Source organism: Hoplias malabaricus, chromosome 7 (genome assembly GCF_029633855.1).
Source record: "Hoplias malabaricus isolate fHopMal1 chromosome 7, fHopMal1.hap1, whole genome shotgun sequence".
NCBI lineage: Eukaryota > Metazoa > Chordata > Actinopteri > Characiformes > Erythrinidae > Hoplias > Hoplias malabaricus.
Window position 1 is genome coordinate 31,419,875 of NC_089806.1, and position 22,146 is coordinate 31,442,020.

The 22,146-nt window shown below is 37.4% G+C and overlaps 2 protein-coding genes across 2 annotated transcripts; both read left to right on the top strand.

The window, feature by feature from the left end:
- Positions 1-274: 274 nt before the first annotated feature.
- On the top strand, positions 275-7,393 carry nsl1 (NSL1 component of MIS12 kinetochore complex). Its single transcript, XM_066677681.1, has 6 exons — positions 275-524; positions 1,834-1,912; positions 3,673-3,803; positions 5,609-5,663; positions 5,813-5,880; positions 6,677-7,393. Exons 1-6 carry the CDS (start codon positions 360-362, stop codon positions 6,920-6,922), a joined length of 744 nt encoding a protein of 247 aa, XP_066533778.1. The 5' UTR covers positions 275-359; the 3' UTR covers positions 6,923-7,393.
- A 3,951-nt stretch (positions 7,394-11,344) lies between these two features.
- Positions 11,345-15,736, top strand: batf3 (basic leucine zipper transcription factor, ATF-like 3). Its single transcript, XM_066677690.1, has 3 exons — positions 11,345-11,534; positions 12,819-12,923; positions 14,537-15,736. The coding sequence occupies exons 1-3, from the start codon at positions 11,460-11,462 to the stop codon at positions 14,705-14,707; spliced, it is 351 nt and encodes a 116-aa protein (XP_066533787.1). The 5' UTR covers positions 11,345-11,459; the 3' UTR covers positions 14,708-15,736.
- The last annotated feature ends 6,410 nt before the right edge of the window (positions 15,737-22,146 follow it).

Consider the following 22,146-nt stretch of genomic DNA (forward strand, 5'->3'; position numbering starts at 1 on the left):
ATCAAGCACACTTAAAACAAGTCATTACGCAACCGTCCCTGTGCCTCTCTCACTAGCTCCCTATCCATAGTGCACTACACAATCAATAAACTATGGTCTCTACACACTAAGAGGGTTCTAAATATTAGACACGGTGTTATGAAACTTTGGTTCAACAAAGGACTCTTAGAACATCTTCTGTGTAAATGATAAAAGCCGTTATTTCATGACCTACATGGGGAATATACAGTCATTTGGGACGTGGCCTTAATAAAATAGTGAAAAAAGAAAAGCTGTCGGGAGCGGAACGGTTCCCACAGCGCTGTTTCTTCAGGCTGTATTTTGGTGTAACACTTAGTTTTGAAGATTTGGCGGTCGAAATGGAGGAGCGTCAGAAAAAGCAGGATTACAGAGTGAATGTAAAATCCAAGAAAATCGTTCTTCAGCAGCTGGCGAAATATAAAAATCTGCTTCAGAAGATGCTAGATAGTCAATCTAGACTTTCCGAGGAAGACAGGGAAAAGCTGTCCCAGGAAATGCTGAGGGTGAGTGAGACTCCAACAAATCGCAGTTTTTGTTAAAATTACACACGTGTAACGTGCACTGATATTTATATTTTATTATGGGTATGTATTCAACATATAAAACCAGTGTAATGGTAGCGTCGGGTACCTGTATTTATGATTCTTATTGCTGTCTTGTCAGAATGTGTTATTTACTTTTTCAAATTATGGACACCGTCCCAGCTCCATATTGTTTGATCTGAATTGGCTCGTGTACGGCTTTTTTGATAGGTTGTTAAGTTTCCACGTAGTAACAATTTACTGATTCTTCCTACATGAATGAAAAAAAATGTGCGAACACTTCTTATGTCAGTATAGTGTAACACCCAGCCAACGTGGTACCACAGCAATCACATAGCATAAACATTGCAACCACTTGGGACACCAGAGCAAATATCTGAAATACCTTACCAACAAACAGAAACACCGTAAACAACACAGTTGCACCCACTTAGCAACAGTCATCACCTGGAGCGCCATAGCAACCACCTTAAATATCTCTAAAAACAGCCCTTGATACCACATTGGACATAATTGATATCACCAAGAAAAACACTTGCAGCCCCCTAGAAAGCCCTTTCCAACATCATTGCACTTAGCCACACCTTGGAAACCACCTGAAATACTATAACATCTACCAAAGCCATCACCTGAAACACCTAGACAACATCTTGGGGCGTCTAAGCCCCTATATGAAATACAGTTTGATATACCATAGAAAATGCTAAACCACATACCTAAAATACTATAGCACCCACGTATCAAAAAGAGATTTACTGTAGTCATTACTTTGCAGAAGCATAGGAATAGCCTGGACCGGTCAAGCAAGACCTGGGAACCACTTAGATGAACAACCATTCCTTAATTTTTATCAGTGTTTTTATTGTGCATTCAAGGACAAGCCTGGAGTCAGCTATGAATTTCACATACTGGTATGTTACTGAACACTGCACATATTAACCAAGCGTATACTTGCTTGGATCACAAAATACTCTTCCAACTCCTCCCAAAAGTATTGGGTGGAGTGTGATCTTTACGGAAAAGTTAGTTCCACTACTATATAGCCCATTCCTGAGCTGATTTATACCCCTCTAGCTTAAGTTAATGTACAGCTGCTTCAGAGCATACTCTGATTGTACAACCTGTATAAACTGAATACCTGAGTCCGTAATGGGTGCACCAATGGGTAGTTGAATTCAGTAATAAAAAAAAAGTGATTACAATCCTTTGTACATAAAGTGTAGATGCTGTCCCATTATTCTATGACATCTGAAATGTATTGCTTTTTTAGAATTTTGAACATTTGGTGCAAGAAAACATTGCTGTTGATGGTTTATCGTGGGAAGAGGCAGCAGAAGAGAACGGTGAAGGTATGTAAACACAATGTTTTAAATCAGGTTAGTAACATTTGGGATCATGACAGTCTGGTTTAAATGTGAACATAGTTATATTGTACACTCATACAAACAAAAGCTGCACCTACTCCATGTTCAGTTTAAAGGAATATTACACTGTGCTTTTATTTTAAATGACTGATGTTGCCCAGAGCTAGTGCTCTTATAAATAATAATAATAATAATAATAATAAAATCATGTAATATTCTTCAGTAAAATTAATACACTACACAATCATATCATAAATAACATTTAGTGTATTGACACAGAGGTGTTACACATTGTGTCATTGTCACATAGCTTTTGGGTCCTGGGTTAAAACCTAACCATTGTCTGTGAGCAGCTGAAGGCTGGCACCCTGTCCAGCATGTGTGATCTGATCATGATGAAACAGTTAAAGTAGATGAATAAATGAATGAAATAGTTTATTTCACTTTTAGTCTGTCATCATAATTTCAACACTATAAAGTTTGGTCAGCAAGGGGAGCAGTGCACTCAGTATGAAGGCATCCAAGACTGTCAGTCATGCTGTTCGATCAAGAAGCACTGTGAATGTGTGATATACATTTTCCATTTGGAAAGCATCAATTACAGTGGTGTTATAGGGCTAATTGTTTATATATATATATATATATAATTTTGTTAAATGAGATAATTCCGATATTGATAAGAGGGATATAAACAGCCACAGAAAAAGTGCCAAGTACTGAAAGCAACATGACATCGGCATCAAGAAAATACCTCTTGGCTTTGTCACTATTAATATTTTTAAACTAATAATAATAATGTGCAATTATTTGTCATTGTACAAGAAAATGTGTATTCCGCATTTAATCCACACACACACACACATACATACATACATACTAGAGCTCTAGGGGCTGTGAATTCACACCCAGAGTGGCGGGCAGCCATTCCCGGTGCCCAGGGAGCAGTTGTGGATTGACTGCATTTCTCAAGGAGATTGAGGGAGGAGGACAGTGCTGTTCCAGTTTTCCTGCCAGCCATGGTATATATATATATATATATATATATATATATTGAGTGTGCATAAAAACCTGCTTTTCGTTAACATAATCATTCTTGACCAAAGTCTTGCTCAATAACAGTCCGTACAAGTTCAAAGAAATATTTATATAATTTACAATGGACAGTGAAATAATGTAGAGGAAACCCACAGTTTTAGGATTATTAGAAATTGATATCAAATTATAAGCAGAAACCCCAATGCAGCCCTAAAGAACATGTTTTGTGATACACAGTATAACGGTCAAGTTACCTGTAACGGTTTTTACTGTAGGAACTAAATCTTGAAATATTAGGAATTTACACTCAAAACTTTTTAAGCGTAATCTTAAAAAAATGTTATGATATGGAACTATTGCCTATAACAGTGCCATACATCAGTAAACACCTGCTTCAGTTTGAAAGTTTAGTTTTCATGGAAGTGATTAGATATTTTATGTATTTTACATTTGGATCTTGGATGTCCCACTCTTTCTTCTTACAGGCCGCAAGCAAGAAGGCTCATGAGTCAGAATTCCATCTTTTGATTTGATGTCAAAACAACTGCATGAATTAGGGCGTGCATCCTTTAAATATGTAAATAAGGCCCTACTAGGCTGGTGCTTGAGTTCACACACTGAATCAATTATGTTCAAGTCTCCTCTTGATTCCACATCAAATGAAAATTTAATGACGGTTAATTACTAACTATGTATTTTTGATTCTCTAGATTACGAGTTCAGTATATTGGATGATATGCTGGATGAGAATATTGTACAAACCACAAGGAAACGCAGCATTTACCCAAAAAAAATACTTCCATATGTTGTGAGGTGTTTGAAAGCTGAAAGAAAACTCATGGTTAGTTATAATGTTGTCATTAAATTATGTCTACTATTATTATGTACAAACCGGATTCCAGAAGAGTTGGGACACTAAACAAATTGTGAATAAAAACTGAATGCAATGATGTGGAGGTGCTAACATCTAATATTTTATTCAGAATAGAACACAAATCACAGATCAAAAGTTTAAACTGAAAGAATTTATCATTTGAAGGGAAAACTTCATGGCATCAACAAATCCCAAAAAAGTTGGGACAAGGCCATTTTTTACCACTGTGTGGCCCCCCCCCTTCTTACAACACTCAACAGACGTGTGGGGACAGAGGAGACCAGTTTCTCAAGTTTAGAAATAGGAATGCTCTCCCATTCATGTCTAATACAGGCCTCCAACTGTTCAATCATCTTGGGCCTTCTTTGTCGCACCTTCCTCTTTATGATGCGCCAAATGTTCTCTAAAGGTGAAAGATCTGGACTGCAGGCTGGCCATTTCAGTACCCGGATCCTTCTCCTATGTAGCCATGATGTTGTGATTGCTGCAGAATGTGGTCTGGCATTATCTTGTTGAAAAATGCAAGGTCTTCCCTGAAAGAGATGACCTCTAGATGGGAGCATATGTTGTTCTAGAACCTGAACATAGTTCTCTGCATTAATGGTGCCTTTCCAGACATGCAAGCTGCCCATGCCACAAGCACTCATGCAACCCCATACCATCAGTGATGCAGGGTTGATAATAACTTGGGTTATCCTTGTCCTCTCTGGTCCGGATGACATGGCTTCCCAGTGTTCCAGAAAGAACTTCAAATTGTGATTCATCTGACCACAGAGCAGTCTTCCATTTTGCCAAACTCCATTTTAAAAGACCCCTGGCCCAGTGCAAACGTCTGAGCTTGTGGAGCTTGCTTAGAAATGGCTTCCTCTTTGCACTGTAGAGTTTCAGCTGGCAACGGCGGATGGCACGGTGGATTGTGTTCACTGACAATGCTTTCTGGAAGTATTCCTGAGCCCATTCTGTTATTTCCTTGACAGTGGCATTCCTGTTTGAGGTGCAGTGACGTTTAAGGGCCTGGAGATCACGAGCATCCAGTAGAGTTTTACGGCCTTGACCCTTACGCACAACAATTGTTCCAGATTCTCTGAATCTTTTCATGATGTTATGCATGGTTGATGATAATGATAACTTAAAAGTCTTTTCTATTTTATGCCGGGTAAAACCATTCTGGTATTGCTGCACTATCTTTCTGTGCAACAATGGAAGAATTGGTGATCCTCTTACCATCTTGGCTTCAGAGAGACACTGACACTCTGAGAAGCTCTTTTTATACCCAATCATGATGTCAATTGACCTAATTAGTGTTAATTGGTCTTCCAGCTGTTCGTTATATGCTCAATTTCTTTTTTCCAGCCACTTATTGCTACTTGTCCCAACTTTTTGGGATTTGTTAAAACTGTGAAATTTTGAATCAACATATTCTTCCTTTAAAATGTTACATTTACTCAGATTCGACTTTTGATCTGTCATCTATGTTCTATTACGAATAAAATATTGACATTTGCTATCTCCACATCATTGCATTCAGTTTTTATTCACAATTTGTTGTTTGTCCCAACATTTTTGGAATCCGTTTGTATTTTCATGTATTATATAAACAACAGTTGTAATTTTATGTTGTTTAAACAGTGATGTTTACCTCTACCAAGCAACCACTAGATGTCATTAATGAGAATTTTTTTTGGCCATGAGAATTATTCCAAATATTTATGAAATGAAATGTCTCCTGGTGGTGTTCTAATGCATTTAATATAATTTTTTATTTGGTTTAGGGTTTGTTTGAAAATACAGTTAAGCCTCAAGTAGTGAAAAGAGACCCTGCTCAAGGTGTGTATAGTAGACATGTGCATACTCTCCACTTATAGAAATGTAATTTTTGAACAATAATGTTTTTAGTTTTAATATGCAAAATTATTAATTAATTTATTGAGAGCCCCTCTGTCATGAGCTTAAGTTCAGATTCTGTATTTTTACAGACACCATCATGAACAATGTGTCTGCAGCTGCCCCCAGGATGTTCAAAGAAGCATCAACAGTCGTTAAGGTACTAGTTAATGTTTTTGCAGACTGTTTAGCATTATTTTCTTATAATCTCTTTGAATATTTTGTGTGACTGCATCGGATTTGTAGTGTTGTATTTGACTGTAAAGGGAACACTGTAATGTTGTCAAAGGCAAATGTAAACCTTTATTTGTAACTTACAACCTATGTTTAAATATTAGAATACATTCTTGTAACAGACTTGGTTTAGGTATTTGCCACACAAATGCACATGCAATGTAAAATGAAATTTCTGAAATGTCACAGCGTACTTAGTTCTTTGCATCAATGTCATAGTTAACTGGCCATAACATTAAAGCCACCTCATTGTTTCTACTCTAATTATCTATTTCATTTTTGTTAGCCTCCTTTCACCCAGTTCTTCATGACCACACAGAGCAGGTATTATTACTTTTGGGGGGTTGAGATTCCACTGACTGTGGAAGATTTAGGATACCTGCTCTGTGATGGTCCTGTACTTTTTAAGTACAGTGTGAAAGGGGGCTTACAAAATATAAAGTGCAATCCTCAAAAAAGATAGAGGTTCTGGATTGCTCTTCTTACTGCCCAATAAATCTGCTTAATGCAGATCTTAAGCTTTTATCTAAAACCCAGGCTTAATGTCTACAATCAGTATTACAGGCAATTATATCTCCTGACCAAACAGGATTTATTAAAAACAGACACCTCTTTTTTAACTTGAAATATCTGTTTAATACGTTATATGCAAACAGACAACAATCTATAATTGTAAAATTACATCCTAAATCTTATAATAATGTTTTTTGTGTTGTATACAGTCCCTGGCGACCCTGAATCAGAGGGCCGAGGGTCTGAACCAGGTGCTGAACATGCAGCCTTCAGCTGAGACAGTGGAGGTCTACAGAGAGGTGTTTGGCAACGCTAATGGTGAAAACGGTCCAGTCAAATGTAACAGAGCACCTGTCAACAGATACACCATCAAAAGAGCTGTAGCTGAGGCAGAATACAGCATGGACTACATCCCCAAATCCAAGATCCTGACCACAGCTCTTGAAAATGACTGAATTCAGTATGTTTTTGGGTGTATTCCTTCTGCATGGGAAGGAGTGTAAACAGTGTAAAAAACAATCTTGTCTCAATAAGTACATTAGGGTTGATTTAGTTTTGCAAACTATTGTATTATTAACATATTTTCAATAGGGCTTATCATTTAGCATGTAATGACTGTCTGTAGTTTAGTTTAAGTGTATTTTTACCATCGAAAGCTTTTCCAAGCTCTGTGACTTGCGTCTAATTGGAATCTTACTGATAGTGCCTGCTCTCAATCCGCAGCTTTTCATTTTTTTTTTAATTATTTATTATTATCACATAAACTGTACTCAAGTACAGTACCCTCTAAGATTTTAGTGCCCAAAAAGGGGAGTCAAAATGTTGGGACAGGGTAAAATTACACATTGGATACATTTTAATAAATTTAAAGTAAATTATTAAAATAATTTGTCACAGTTATGGTCTCCTCTGGAATTTCTTACTGACTTCTGACTGTTGTCAGAATTACGTATTTTTGCAAAAGTTTGAATGCCCTATTTGAATACCATATTTTTCTAAGTAAAAACAAATGACCAAAATTCTTTACATGGGGACCTATTAAAATACAGCATCTGTTATTATTTTTATTGCACAGTTCATTTTAGTTCAATTTTAATGAATTGGGAAAACATTGAAATCCGTAAAATGTAATAACAATTAAGCAATGATTCATAGATTCAAATTTGCAGAAGAGTTTAAAATGTTTTTCAAAATATATTTTTTGCAGCCATTATAAATTTAAAGATTTCTGAAGTCACAGATCAATTTCACAATGTTAGGCAGAGATCAGATCTAATATGGCTTTCAGAAGCTGTTCTTGTGTCTCTTTGTCCATAATATGACATATAAATGATAGCCCGACCTGTCTACCAGATGTCCAGTGTAGCATGGGTTGCACTACTGACCAAGAGAGAATTTAGTAAGTCCTCCCCTTAAGGAGTGAAGTGGACAGTCAATGATCTTCTGGACAGTATTTATGACTTCTGAAGGGCTCTTCTATCCACTGTTGAGTAGCATGTGTACCACACAGAGGTGCAGTACCTCAGCATTAGAATAGCAGTAGTAGGACACCAGCAGCTTCTCTTGCAGGTCCTCTGAGGTTCCTATCTGAACTCCATCCTGCAAGTGTTTGGATTTGTTGCCTTATCCTCAGAAGTTCAACCACATGTTGGTGAAATGATTGGGGACACAGTCATGCATGTAGAAGGCATAGAAAAGGTGGTTTAACACATACCAGGGTGGGTGCTGGTGCTTTTAAAAAGGCTGGGAAAGGCATTATATTGATTGGTTTTGAAAGGGTTTTTGTCTCACTTGCTTACATTTCATAGTGAGCAAATAAATACTGCAGTTCAGTTCCTCTGCCAGCTAGGGGGTCTCTGTCCACAGTCACGCATTTGATGATCTTATAGTTAGTAATACGCAGGTTGCCCTTGCTGTAGGTCATTGCTCTTAAAGTGTTCGTTTATATTCCTTTTGTAGGCTTCTTTAGTGCCTGTGATGCCTATCTTCTGGTTGGCTCTAGAAGCACTCTACAAGGCTCCATCAACACATGTGAAGGCTTTATTACAGGCGATGTCCATGAGTTTAAATCCTACAAACTTTTTATAAAATGTATATAAAAAAAATAGAATGTTCCCTCAATATTTGTTAGTTCTCAAGTGTATTTGTACACTGGAAAAAATTCTGGTGTTTGTATACAGCCCTGGCCCAGTAAATGGGAAGCAAACAAGTTTCTCTTTCTGAACTGGCTCAATTGTTTTTTCTTCATCTCAGAGTCAGGAGTTTTCTCTTCACATTACCCACCCAGGCACAGCCGAGAAATGGCATTTGGATGGTTGAAGGTCCTCTGAAAGTTTTATGATTGTGATTGATGCTTTTGTGATTGGTGCTGCTTTTACCACTGCATCCTTCAATCCTGACAAAATCATCTCACAACTCACCTTTGCACATTTAAATTCCTAAACTAAATTTGTGAGTAGTAACTCCAGTACCCCTCTCCCATACTTTGCCACACTACTTAAACACTGTGGCATCCCTAGCCACTTCCTTATGGCCTTGATCATAACCCTTTCTATCCTCTCTACTTCTGTGATAGAAACATCATAAACTGTCAAAGGCCACCTAATATAAGGCAGTAAGCCAAACTGCAGACACCACGATTTCAGCTTCCTTGGCAAACATGACCTATCATTGCTATTAACAACCTTCACCAGTTCAGCTTTTAAAATGTTTCCTGTACAAGTTTTCCCTTGACAATCGACAGACTTCTGTTCTTGCTTGGTTTAACTTACAGCCTAGATATTATCTTAGATATTATTTAACTTCTACATCCACTGCCATGTGCAAAACATAGTAGTCATTTGTCATGTCATCCATGTAACCCCTAATTGGGGGAAGCCGAGTACAGTCATGCAAACTCTCCCCGCCTGCGATCCACTTAGAGGCCCTAATTTCTACATCTATTGCAGTTGTAAATGCTAATGGTGAAATAGTACATTCAGTCATTATACCTATTTCTAATTGCTGCCATAATGTAACAAATTCCCCCGTACTAAAGCAAAACTGACTATCCTAAAAGTATGCTTTAACCAGCCTAGTAACCTTATCTGGCACCTGGAAGAATTCAAAAGCTCATAAGTTTATGTGGCACTGAGCCAAAAGCAGTTCTGCGAATGATCCACCACTCAAATCACACCTGTTCTCTTGTGGTCCTGACCAGTGAAGCACAAGGTGAAAGTATGCAGAGAACCAGATGGGCTACAAATTGTAATTGTAGAACTACAAGGTGCTCCTCTATGGTCAGTGGAGCTGATAAAATGGTCAATGAGTGTAGATACATGGTGGGCTTTCCTAATCCAGTGATGTTTCAGTGTATATTTCCAGGTATATAAGCAAATGGGCTTCGAAAATGGGGTCCCAATTTTATGTCCCCTGTTGCATATGCAGTCTTGAAATGTGTTTTTCTTTTTTTTTTTTTTGGCAATGAATGATGACCTAGAGTTCTGATGATGATGAGAGGAAACTGAAAAGAAGGGAGAAGAACAGAGTGGCTGCACAAAGGAGTCGCAAAAGACAGACCCAGAGAGCTGACGAGCTGCATGAGGTGTGTTCACACTTTACACGCTTTGGTTTGCATTTTTCCTTCCACAACACCTTGCCGAGACACAAATAGCTTTATATCAGCTGCCCTGAAATCAGTGCACATATAGATTTGAGGATGGTAAAATTTGGATAAATGAAGCAACAATATGAAGGTGAGAATGTGCACAGGAAATTCACCAGTGTTAAATGTGTTAGATATTTCTAAAATGAAGGATATTAACAATCATAATAATTCTAATCATATTTGAAAGCTTTAAAGGTATATTCTTAGAATAATAATAATAAAGAATAAAAAAAAGAATAATAATTCAAAAGCTCATAAGTTTATGTGGCACTGAGCCAAAAGCATTAGCTAAATCTAGGAAAACGACATGTAAATTTCTACCCTCTTTCTTTGCTGTCTGAAACTGATGCCAGATCTGCCTTTGCATGATGTACCACTTCTTGAATTTCACTCCATTTTGATGGGCTAACCTCATTTGGCTGCTCAATTTTGCGGGAATATCCTATGGCAATTCTAGCTGCTTTGCCTTATCTTGCTCCTCAAATTACCTCTGTCCAACTTTTAAACTCACAGATTTTCACAAAATTAAAAAGGAATCCTAAAGAACGCTGCCCTAGCATGTTCCTTCTTTTTCCTCCTTTTCCTCAAGTTCTCTGCTCTTCTTAACACTGCCAGCCTACCCTTAAGCTCTTTGTTTTCCTCTTCCATTACTCGCCACAACTGCTTTCTAAGAAGACTTAACTTTAGAATTAGTTTACCTATTTCTACTTGCCATCTTGAATTCACACTGTCTTTTACCCTGTTTTTTGCAAAGTACAAAACCTTGCCATTCCATGTTCGTAAATAACTATATCTAAACTATACCTCATGTTTTGCAGAAATTAACATATAGGTTTAATATGTAATAGACATTTAACGTTACGTTTACAATACGTTTCGAATCAAATCTATTGACAACTGTAAAAGGCATAAAGATATATAACAATTACACTGTAAATATTATAAAATATTAAAATCTAAAATTCTAACCCTTGTTAAACATAACGGCCCCAAACTGACCCTCCACTGACTTCGATTATCATAACTGAATATTTAACTGAAAGGAAATAACAAAAAAATCACTCGTTCATTCTAAGAATAAGTTCTTGCAAAGACTGAGTGCACTGGGTCACAGATTCTTTCGCTCGCGATTTCGCCATCTTGCGGTTTCTGGATGTACTGCAGCCTCTAAGGCTGTGTACCACGTGACTTAAAAGAAAGTGAGTGATGGGTAGAGGAGAGTAACGGTAAACCCGGAGAATGTTAGCGAAGGGCACAAACCTTCGGACACAAAAATGCCTTTATCTCCTTTACTGATACATTTTCTTTAGTCTAAGAGTTCTAGCTCTTTCTTTTAAACTGTGGCTATGTCTCTCCCAAGAGAAGACCCTCAGTTCAGTCTCAGAGATGCTCCAACTGTGCTCCAGTGCCGCAGGAGCGAGGTAGAGTACACTCCACTCCATTTTAATTCAGTGTTTCTGCCTTATGTATTTGCTTAGAAAAACTTTTTGTTGACTTTCACTATTAAAAGTCGTCACTTCCTCAACAAGGAACACATTTTAACGGGGTATGTTAGCAAATTCAAGTGCAAATTTCTTATTTAGTCCTTATTTTTAACATATTGGGCAGAGAATAACATAAATCTCCAGGTATAAAGTATGCCATTACTTCTGTGTTGTTTGTTTCCCCCTTAATATGTTCACTGTAATTCTACATTTAAAAATAATATTTGTATTATTTATTTAACCTACATTTAACCTGCCAAGTCTGGTAGAAATAGGATAAGTATTGAGAAATTGGGGCAGCGTGAAATAATTGGCACATTTTACATTCATTCATGTTCTGTTAAGAGTAGTGTCTAGACTCATTGTCCATTTTATCAGCTCCATTGACCATAGAGGAGCACATTGTAGTTCTACAATTACAGTTTATAGTCCACCTGGTTCTCTGCATACGTACACCTTGTGCTTCACTGGTCAGGACCACTACATACCAGGTGTGATTTTGGTGATGGATCATTCTCAGCACTGCAGTGAACACCAATATGGTGGTGGTGTTAGTGTGTGTTCTGCTGATACAAGTGGATCAGACACAGCAGTGATGCTCAAGTTATTGAAAACTGTGTCCACTTCCTGCCCACTCTGTTAAACACATCTTCCTCGTTGTGCCATCTACAAGCTGTGCAGCAGTAGATGTGCGCTGATCTCTCTCTGACCTCATCCTTCCCTTCATCAGTGAACACAGGACGCTGTTGGCTGGGTATATTTGGTTGGTTGACTATTCTCAGTTTACCAGTGAAACTGATGGCTTTAAAAACTATATCAGCACTGCTGTGTATAATCCATTCATACTAGCACACACTAATACAGCACCACGTCATTGTCACTGCAGTTCTGCGAATGATCCACCACTCAAATCACACCTGTTCTCTTGTGGTCCTGACCAGTGAAGCACAAGGTGAAAGTATGCAGAGAACCAGATGGACTACAAATTGTAATTGTAGAACTACAAGGTGCTCCTCTATGGTCAGTGGAGCTGATAAAATGGTCAATGAGTGTAGATACATGGTGGGCTTTCCTAATCCAGTGATGTTTCAGTGTATATTTCCAGGTATATAAGCAAATGGGCTTCGAAAATGGGGTCCCAATTTTATGTCCCCTGTTGCATATGCAGTCTTGAAATGTGTTTTTCTTTTTTTTTTTTTTTGGCAATTAATGATGACCTAGAGTTCTGATGATGATGAGAGGAAACTGAAAAGAAGGGAGAAGAACAGAGTGGCTGCACAAAGGAGTCGCAAAAGACAGACCCAGAGAGCTGACGAGCTGCATGAGGTGTGTTCACACTTTACACGCTTTGGTTTGCATTTTTCCTTCCACAACACCTTGCCGAGACACAAATAGCTTTATATCAGCTGCCCTGAAATCAGTGCACATATAGATTTGAGGATGGTAAAATTTGGATAAATGAAGCAACAATATGAAGGTGAGAATGTGCACAGGAAATTCACCAGTGTTAAATGTGTTAGATATTTCTAAAATGAAGGATATTAACAATCATAATAATTCTAATCATATTTGAAAGCTTTAAAGGTATAGGAACATTTCTGTGAGAATTTGATCACAGCATAGGGTGAGGTCAGGTGCTAATTTTGGATGCTTTGTCACCATTACAACTTGTCCTAAAGGTACTGGTTAGACCTCAGGTCACTCCAGTCAACCCAGTTCTACGGCTCTGTAGCCCTATTTTGGGGATCTTTACGCTCCTCTAGTCTTTGCTTGGCATTGTGTGATGGCATGGTGGCTTTTGTGTGAAAATGTCATGATGAATGGACAAATATTTTCCAAATGCTCCAAAATTACAAGGAATAAAATCTTAACTTTGATATGCATTAAATAGTAATAAGGTATTTTCCTTCTCCTGTAAATTAACTTTTTTTAGAGATACATATTTTTCTTTGGACAGTGACTATATATTAGGCATGCTTTGTCATTTTCCCTCACTTAAATACAAAAAACCCTGTTTTCCATGAGATCCCAGAATGTGTGTTTATGTTATGAAATGGGCAGCATTTTAAAGTGATAGTATGGTAAAAACCTAAATGTACACAATTCTCCACACTCTCTGAGTATGATCAGCCCAGACACATTTAGTGCCCCTGGTTTATTTCTTGGGGTGATTAGGCTAATATATCTAAGATGAAATGGAAGCTTAATGGAAGCTGACTGAAACCAGTTGTTAAATATTCGTAAATAGATTTGTTTATGCGGTTTCTGAAAGTGTGTGTTATACTGTTATATTTAGAAAGTGACAAAAGTTGCACATTTCCTTTTTACTTGCTGCAATTAATATATGGGCAAAAACATGAAACGCTGAGTATTAAAACAACACTAGTAAGGTTTAGTATTTTCCTTTACATCGCTGTCCAGAAATCAAGGGGGAGGGTGGGGTGGGGTGGGTTGGTACCTTACCTTAGAATAGTCAGGATTCTGTTGGCTGCATATTTTTGGTTGTCAGTCCAGCAGTGACACTGTGGGCTTTTAAAACTCTAGCAGCCCTTCTGTGTCTGTTCCACTTGTACCTGGACAGCACACACTAACACACCAACCCCATGTCAGTTTCACTGCAGCTCTGAGAATGATCTACCACCCAAACCATACCTGCTCTGTAGGGGTTATGGCCATTAAAGAACATGGTGAAAATGGCCAAACAAGTATGCAGAGCAACAAATTGCTATAGGTTAAAATGTAGAACTAGAAAGCGCTCCTGTATAGAGTGGATCTGAGAGAATGAACAGAGAGTTTATAAACAAACAGCTAATCTGAGTATATTGTTTTTAAAAATGAGATTTTTTGCGTATGATGACAATGCACTGTAATTATTAATGGCATATGTGACTTTGTGGAGAATTGTTTTAACTGATTTGACTGTGAATATTCTCACTCAGGCCTACGAGAGTTTGGAGCAGCAGAACTGCTTGTTGAAGAAGGAGGTTCAGCTCTTGCTTGAGGAACAGAAATGCCTGGTAGAAGCCTTGCAGTTGCATGAGCCGCTGTGTACGATTCAAAACAGCAGTGTGCTCTCCATGGCAAGGTCCATTGAGCTGATCTCTCCTTAAGTTTGTAGTGAGACAAGATAACATCTGTTATTTCCTCTCCTCTTACTCTAGTACCTGAAGTTAGAACTGTTATATGCATATGTTTATGTTAATGACCAGTTTTGCCTTTTTGATTCATCGCTGTGTTTAAAATTTTTTTTTAAATTTCTTTTTCTTTGACACATATAATTTCAGTTTCACTTTGACACTGCAGGGGCCACATTGTGTCACATAGTATTTGAGCTCACGTGAAATGCATTCTTTATTACTGCTGAGCTCTAATAGACCACCTTAACCACTAACCAGTCTGTCTGGTGCACCGCTGGAGTTTACATGCTTTACTTGTGTGCCACAAGAAAGAACACTTCTGCTTTACATAGAGCGTTTGACCAGAATATCTCAACAGTGTTTTGGGACCTTGAAGTTTGACCTTGAAGTATATATTACACTATAATTCCAAATGTTTGTAGATACTTCTTACAACTGGTGAATTCTCCACTTTTAATGTACACTCACTGCTGACACACTTTATAAATAATATAATCTCTACTGCATGAAAATAAATATGAGGACATGCACAATGCACAATCTCCAGTACAAAGTGCACCAGCATGGAAACTGTGTTTATCAGAGTGAAGGCACTTTATTCAAGCTATTTGGAATGAGGTAGAGTGGCTTTGCTGATCCAAAACTCATAGTCCAGTATCCTTATTTTGTTTGAATGGTGTCAAAACCTCACAGCAGTGTTTCAAAATCTAGTGCCATATATTTCCAGTTGAATAGAGGCTGTTACAGTAACAAAAAGGAAGCAAACTTCATATACTTCATAGCAAAAGGTATGTTGGATAAGCATGTGTTCATACACTTTTGGACATATAGTGTACATTTACTTTTGAATATAATTGTGCAGAGTTCATAAATTATTAATTGATGCTTTAGGCATGTCCTTCCATGTTTCTCATGTGAAATGTGTGGGAAATTGTGTGAATGTGTTCTGTGCAGATACCATAGAATTTTAATTAGTTTTTAATAACCTGTATGTTGATTAAAGAGCCTATATTTTACATTATTGGTAGTTCCTTATTTGTCCATATTCAAATATATTCTATATTACTAATTTCTGACCTCATATAATTCCTTGTCATTTATTTGGCTGTTTTTGTAATTGTGCATTTAATACTGGTATGTCTTACAGATAAAACTAGTTTATTGTCATCACTTTCCAGTGAATTCAAAAGGGCCCTTTTTGCAGTGTGGTGTCCATATATGGACTCTTTGGAGTGGGAAGTTAACAGACCATTCTGAAACTTCTACTAAACATAGTGTCACAGCCACAACATCCAGAGCACACAGGTGCCCACAGCTATTTATTCAGTTTTGTTATTAATTATAACATCTTCATTTGACTGTGCTGCATTTTCAATGCTTTATTTAAAGATAGCCAGATCATACAGACACGCCACAATGCATCTTCATTTAAATTTGTACTGGTAAAAAGATCTTTTAGCTTTTTCCATGTAGAAATTAAAAGCCATTTTCCAATATAGCACCCCAGTATTTTGTTTCTTCACATTATCCTGACACCTAGTGGTGACACCTGGGTGCAACAGAGATTATGTGCTAAACCTATTGTAAACATTGTGAGCTGTCATTCACATTTTATTATAAATGTTTAACACAGATTAGGTGTATATACTGCCAAAATGGCAGAGGAAAATTTAATTTAATTAAATTACAGATTTGAATCATTTTGGTCTTTTACGAATCACTATGCTTGCTCCACATGTTAATTCTGGTGTGTCGGCCCTCCCACACAATGGCAATATACCCTCCTACACAGCAAATTCACCCGTGTTAAATCTACACTAATTAATGTTAACTTAACACTGAGAGTGTTAAATTATTACAATAACAGTGTTAATTTAACACTTTTGAATTTGCTGTGTAGCCCATGCATGGTTTAGCAAAAATTAAGTTGGGCTGTTATACTATATATTCTGGCAAAAATATAACAATAATAAATATATTGAAAGTGATTATTTTTGGTTGTACAAATGATGTATTGTTCCTTTACATATCTTGTCTGATGCCATTATATAGACTTACCAGAATAAGTTGTAATTAAAAAAATAGCTGTGTTGGCACCTGTTCAGAATGTTCCCTCTTTTATACTATATTTGGGAGTTGTCCTGTTCTTAGTGTATCACTTCTCCAAAAATACATGGATGTATACACTGAAAGAGTGTAGAGTAGACACTTCTTTGTTTCTCTTCCAGTTTTCTCTTCCTATTTGTAATGTGCTTGAGTGGGACACTGCTCAAACTTGCTTTCACTTTAATTCTAAGTAAAGCAGAGGTGTAGAGAGCATGGAAACTTATGGCAAAACACTGCCATTGCTTCACACACACACACACACACGCATTTCCACAGAACCCAAAACAGTTCACAAACCATTAATCTGGAAATACATGAGAATTACTCAAATAAAGATCACAGTCATAAAATCAGATAAAAATCACAATCGGGCTTTGGAATCAGCTACTATATTTCCTTCCAATGTATCTAAAACTTCTATTAATACGTTCTTTAGTCATGATACATTTTGAGATATGGCTTCATGTATATAAGAAACTTAAGTACTGTGTTATAAATTGTAACAGTGGGAAAAAATACTGTATTAATACTCCATCCATCCATTATCTGTAACCGCTTATCCAATTTAGGGTCGCGGGGGTCCAGAGCCTACCTGGAATCAAGTTTTATATTGTTACGCCCTCTAGTGGAGAAACTTAGCCAGTACTTCTGACCAACGTTTGTTAATGTATTCGGAAGGAAATTCAGTTTAGAGCCTTTGCTTTAGGCAAAAATAGAGGGACAAATGCTTCCAGAATTTCCATACCACATTATTCTACATTTATTACATTTTGTGAGAAACTGGTAAACATAATTCGTGTTTGTCTAAGAAAATAATTATATTAAAAGTACATTGAAATTCCAGTATATATATAAAACTTGATCCGTTCCGTGACGCGGTTCGTAAGTGGAAAAGTTCGTTTCTCGAGTCAAATTTCCTCATTCAATATAACGGAAAAGCGTTCCAATAAATGCGTTCCAGCCCACCCAGAAAGTGACCCTTTTTGCACTGATATATGTTTACAAAACTCTCAAATTAGTAAAAAAAAATACATGTAGCATTACTAAAAATAAAAAAGAAATACAGTGGTAAGAGTAATAAAAAAGAAATAAAAATGTTTTAAGTGGTGGTTACACATCGCTACCTTGAAGACGTGACGACTGGCTGGAGGAGTAACACAGGCACTCGGCTGTATGATGGGAGATTGGGGTGGGTGGAATAACGGAGAGTAGGTGGGTGAATGTGGGAAGAAGCGTAGATATGGCTTAATTTAGCACGAATTTCGATTTTTCATATACCAGCGGATGCTGGTCTTTCAAGGAAGGGAAGCTCAATTTCGGCCTACATCATAAAATGTGTCGGTTTATTTATACGTAAATTCTACCCTCCGTTCCTTTTCAAGAAAATGATCTGTGACCCTGTCGTACCAACAAGGCGTCTTTTCCAGGGACTTGACTGGTGTCCTTTCAATGGCCAGCAGAGCTAGGCTGCTTAAACGGCCTTGGCGCATGTGAAGTGTGTCCGCCTGTGAGTGCTTTGTGACGGTGGAGGGGCTCGGCAGCAACCGCTGGACAGAAACTGCGATAGAAGTCAGTCTCCAAACACAAGCAGCTACAAAAAACCCACCAGAAATAGAAGCTCGATCTGTCGCTAGTTGTTTTTAACAAAGTAAATGCCGCCAAGTCTCCGGTTCAACTCAGAACAGAATGAAAATGTAATGCTCCCACGGATCTTTACACCAAAGGATCGCTGATTCGCTCATTTCGCTGTCAATCAAAAAGGGATTCAGCCTCAGACAGATCATCCAATCATCATGCAGAAGCTGAGCGTCCGGGCCAGCCGAGGCCAGCCCACTCTCCCATAGACCCCCAGAGACGCTTAGCGTCCGATGGGCGGGACAAAGCCCAGCATTTATCCAATGACTCGTCTCGTTTCGCTGCACTTCGCTGCTTCGCTATTGAACTCTGTGGACGCTCAGCGTCCATGCTGTTTAAAGGACCGTTTTATTTAAAGCAAACAAATACTCAAAAGAAATAATGCAACATAAAATATTAGTTTACATTTAAAAGAAAATGTATCTCAATCCCCCCAAAAAAATAAATAAATAAAGTTCTACCCAGTTCTAGTTTTACAGTAAAGAAATCGAGGATTAATAGATGCTATTTGTTCATTCATTCATCTTCTGTAACACTTACATCCTGATGAGGACATGGTCCAGATCCCACCTAAAATCATTTGGTGCAAGGCAAAAACACACTTTGGACAGAGCAGGGTATCATAGACTCACTAAAGCCAGTCCACCAAGGATTTGGGACTGTGGGCAGAAAGTGGAGAACCATTAATTCTAGGCTAAAATAAAATGATAAAATGGTAATCTGAGCCCTGTCTATGGTAATAAATGACCCTCAATCCTTCTTTTCCGCCCTGCAGTGCAATACTAATCTACACAAGCATATGTTTGCTGACAAAACAGAATTGGCACTCAATGTTCTCCTCCAAGCAGGTTTGACCGTATAATGGTCTATATTCAAAGGGTGTGGTGGCTGGCTTCATGTAACAACTTCAAAAACAACTATGCGGCGGAATTTCTTTGTATGTCCAGATTCTTGTATTATATTAACAGTTAAGTCTCTTAACTGTTACTTTTTCCTAGAGCACTGTACAATGGTAAATATAAAAGTGAGAGCTAACTGGGAAACATTAAAAATTGTAATTTTATTTTAAAAACCATGTTTTGCTTTTAATTCTGAGCTATTAAAGTCACTGTTTAAATCTAATAATATATTCAAATTTTATATTTTATAGAAACATATTAAAAACAAAACAGTTTACCCCACTTTCTCCAGGCAAAGATACATTCATGTATTCAGCTTTGCTAAGGAACCTAGAGGAACATGCTGGGAACAATGGTGGCATTCATGATTTGAATAAAAAAAAACACTTTTTATTATATTCTGAGGATGTTTCCTCACCATTTGCTAGCTCTCAGGACTGTTCCTGTGTGTTTATCTAATCTGTTTTACGCAGCCCCACTGTCTGTAAGTGAGTAAAGAAACCAAACTCTCTTGGTCTGGTATGCTAGGCTTTCTCTTTTTTTCTGCTTATGGCAGAAAAAATAGCATTTGCAGATTTTAGACCATGGAGAGAATTCCAAATGTTGAAAGCAGGAAACAAGATGCAGATATTGCTCTATCCCTGCCCTGTATTTGTGGACTAAATAATATAGACATATTTTTGTTGTCTTGGATCACTTAAAATGGAAATGTCTTCAAATTCAAACAATTTGAGTAACAAATGAGATTCTTTGGCAATTCAAACAGTGAATAACACTTACAGACAAATTAAACTTCAGCCACTTACAAACAACATTTTTTTTTCAAATCAGTTCATATACAATCGTATATGTCCCCTTTAACTATGGACTTTATAATGAAGACATGAAGTACTTACTGAAGTACTTAATAATAATGAGAATATAAGTTCAAATGATTAGAATATTATTAAATGCTGAGTCATGGTACAGTTATTAAGTCTTAATTTAAGTAATCGTTTTAAAATGCTGAGTCATGAGTAGGTGTCAAGCCTACTATGTAATGTGATGAGAGCTAGTTTCAGTGTAGTTCTAAAAATAACCTACACAATAATATGAAAACATAAGGAAGAAAATGTGCTAAAAAAACACCCTTTGAGAATTTCCTGAAGGGCACCTGTCATGCTTTAATGGAAATTAAATCAGTTCAGAGACTCTGAAATATGCAAATTTACGTTGTTTGTCAAAAAGAGGAGAGGAATATCAGATCTCCAGTTTTCCAGATCTTCTCTGTGTAATCTGTACTGTAAAAACTGTAAAAAGCTTTCTTCCTGTACTGTGAGTTCTTGGGAAGATCTGTAGGTTATGCCCCCACGTTTCCGGCAGCCTTTTGGACCTCTAGGTACTTTTACAGGAAGTAAAATAAAGAATGTGGACCTCAGACATTTCCTGGAGCTCATCCTCAGTCAAGAAAACAAAAAGATTTCCCTCTGCTGGGAAGGATGTCGTCTAGCTGCTTTTTTAAATTATGAGAACTGGAGATGCAGGCCTAGGAATGCGATAAGATGCACGTCCTCCCTGTCAGTTAATTCAAAATGATATGTATTTTTTAAATTTTGTATAATTATTATTGTTTTTATTACTATTAATATTATATAATAATAATAATAATAATAATAATAATTATTATTATTATTATTATATATTTTGCATGCATATTTTCACCCATTTGTCTCTCCCCACTTTACCACGGTGTTAATATTCTATTTTTTACTATGTAAATTATAAGTGCATTATATTTATATATTTGAAGTATATATGAAAATCCAAAAGTGGGCTACTTTTAGCTCACATTTGTTTGCCATGGTTGGTAGCTCTGGTCTAGGTCTTTTTTGTAACATTTGGGCCAAATGAACATTTTTAATACATAGGCTATTTTTGGTTTACATACAGTGTGCAATTTCAGCTGAAAGCCAGCAGTGCCCCTTCTTTTTTTCTTTGTTAGTCCACAGCCTCATACCATCTTGGTGGATGGGTATGAACGCATCCATCACTGGGCTGTGGAGCAGTGGAACTCTGGAATGATGGAGCTCTATCCAATACCTTTGGAATAAGTTAATGCTGTGTTTTTATCTTAAAATAATGAGTCAACATCAATACCTAATCTGCTGATATACAGCTTCTGTACTGTAGCACAGTTGTTCTAATGTAGTCAAAAATGATCTAATCATATAATTATAATATTATATAATATAGTATAATTTTAAAATACTTATAGCAATAGAAACTGAAGTTGATTGATAATAAATTTGTTATCGCGGTGGGTCCAGAGACTACCTGGAATCATTGGGCGCAAGGCAGGAATACACCCTGGAGGGGGCGCCAGTCCTTCACAGGGCAACACAAACACACACACACACACATTCACCCACACCTATGGACACTTTTGAGTCGCCAGTCCACTTATCAATGTGTGTTTTGGGACTTTGGGAGGAAACCGGAGCACCTGGAGGAAACCCACACGGACAAGGAGAGAACACACCAAACTGCTCACAGACAGTCACCGGGAGCGGGACTTGAACCCACAACATCCAGGTCCCTGGAGCCGTGTGACTGCGACACTACTACTTTATTTTTTATAATTTTTATTTTATTATTTTAATTTCTTACTGTAAGCAGTGCCTCTGCTGTAAATGCCTCTCATTGCATGATACAACACACAGCAATTGACACCCCTGAGGTTTGTTAGAAAACATTACATCAGAGCGAAAGTTTCCAGTACTATAGCTGTATTTG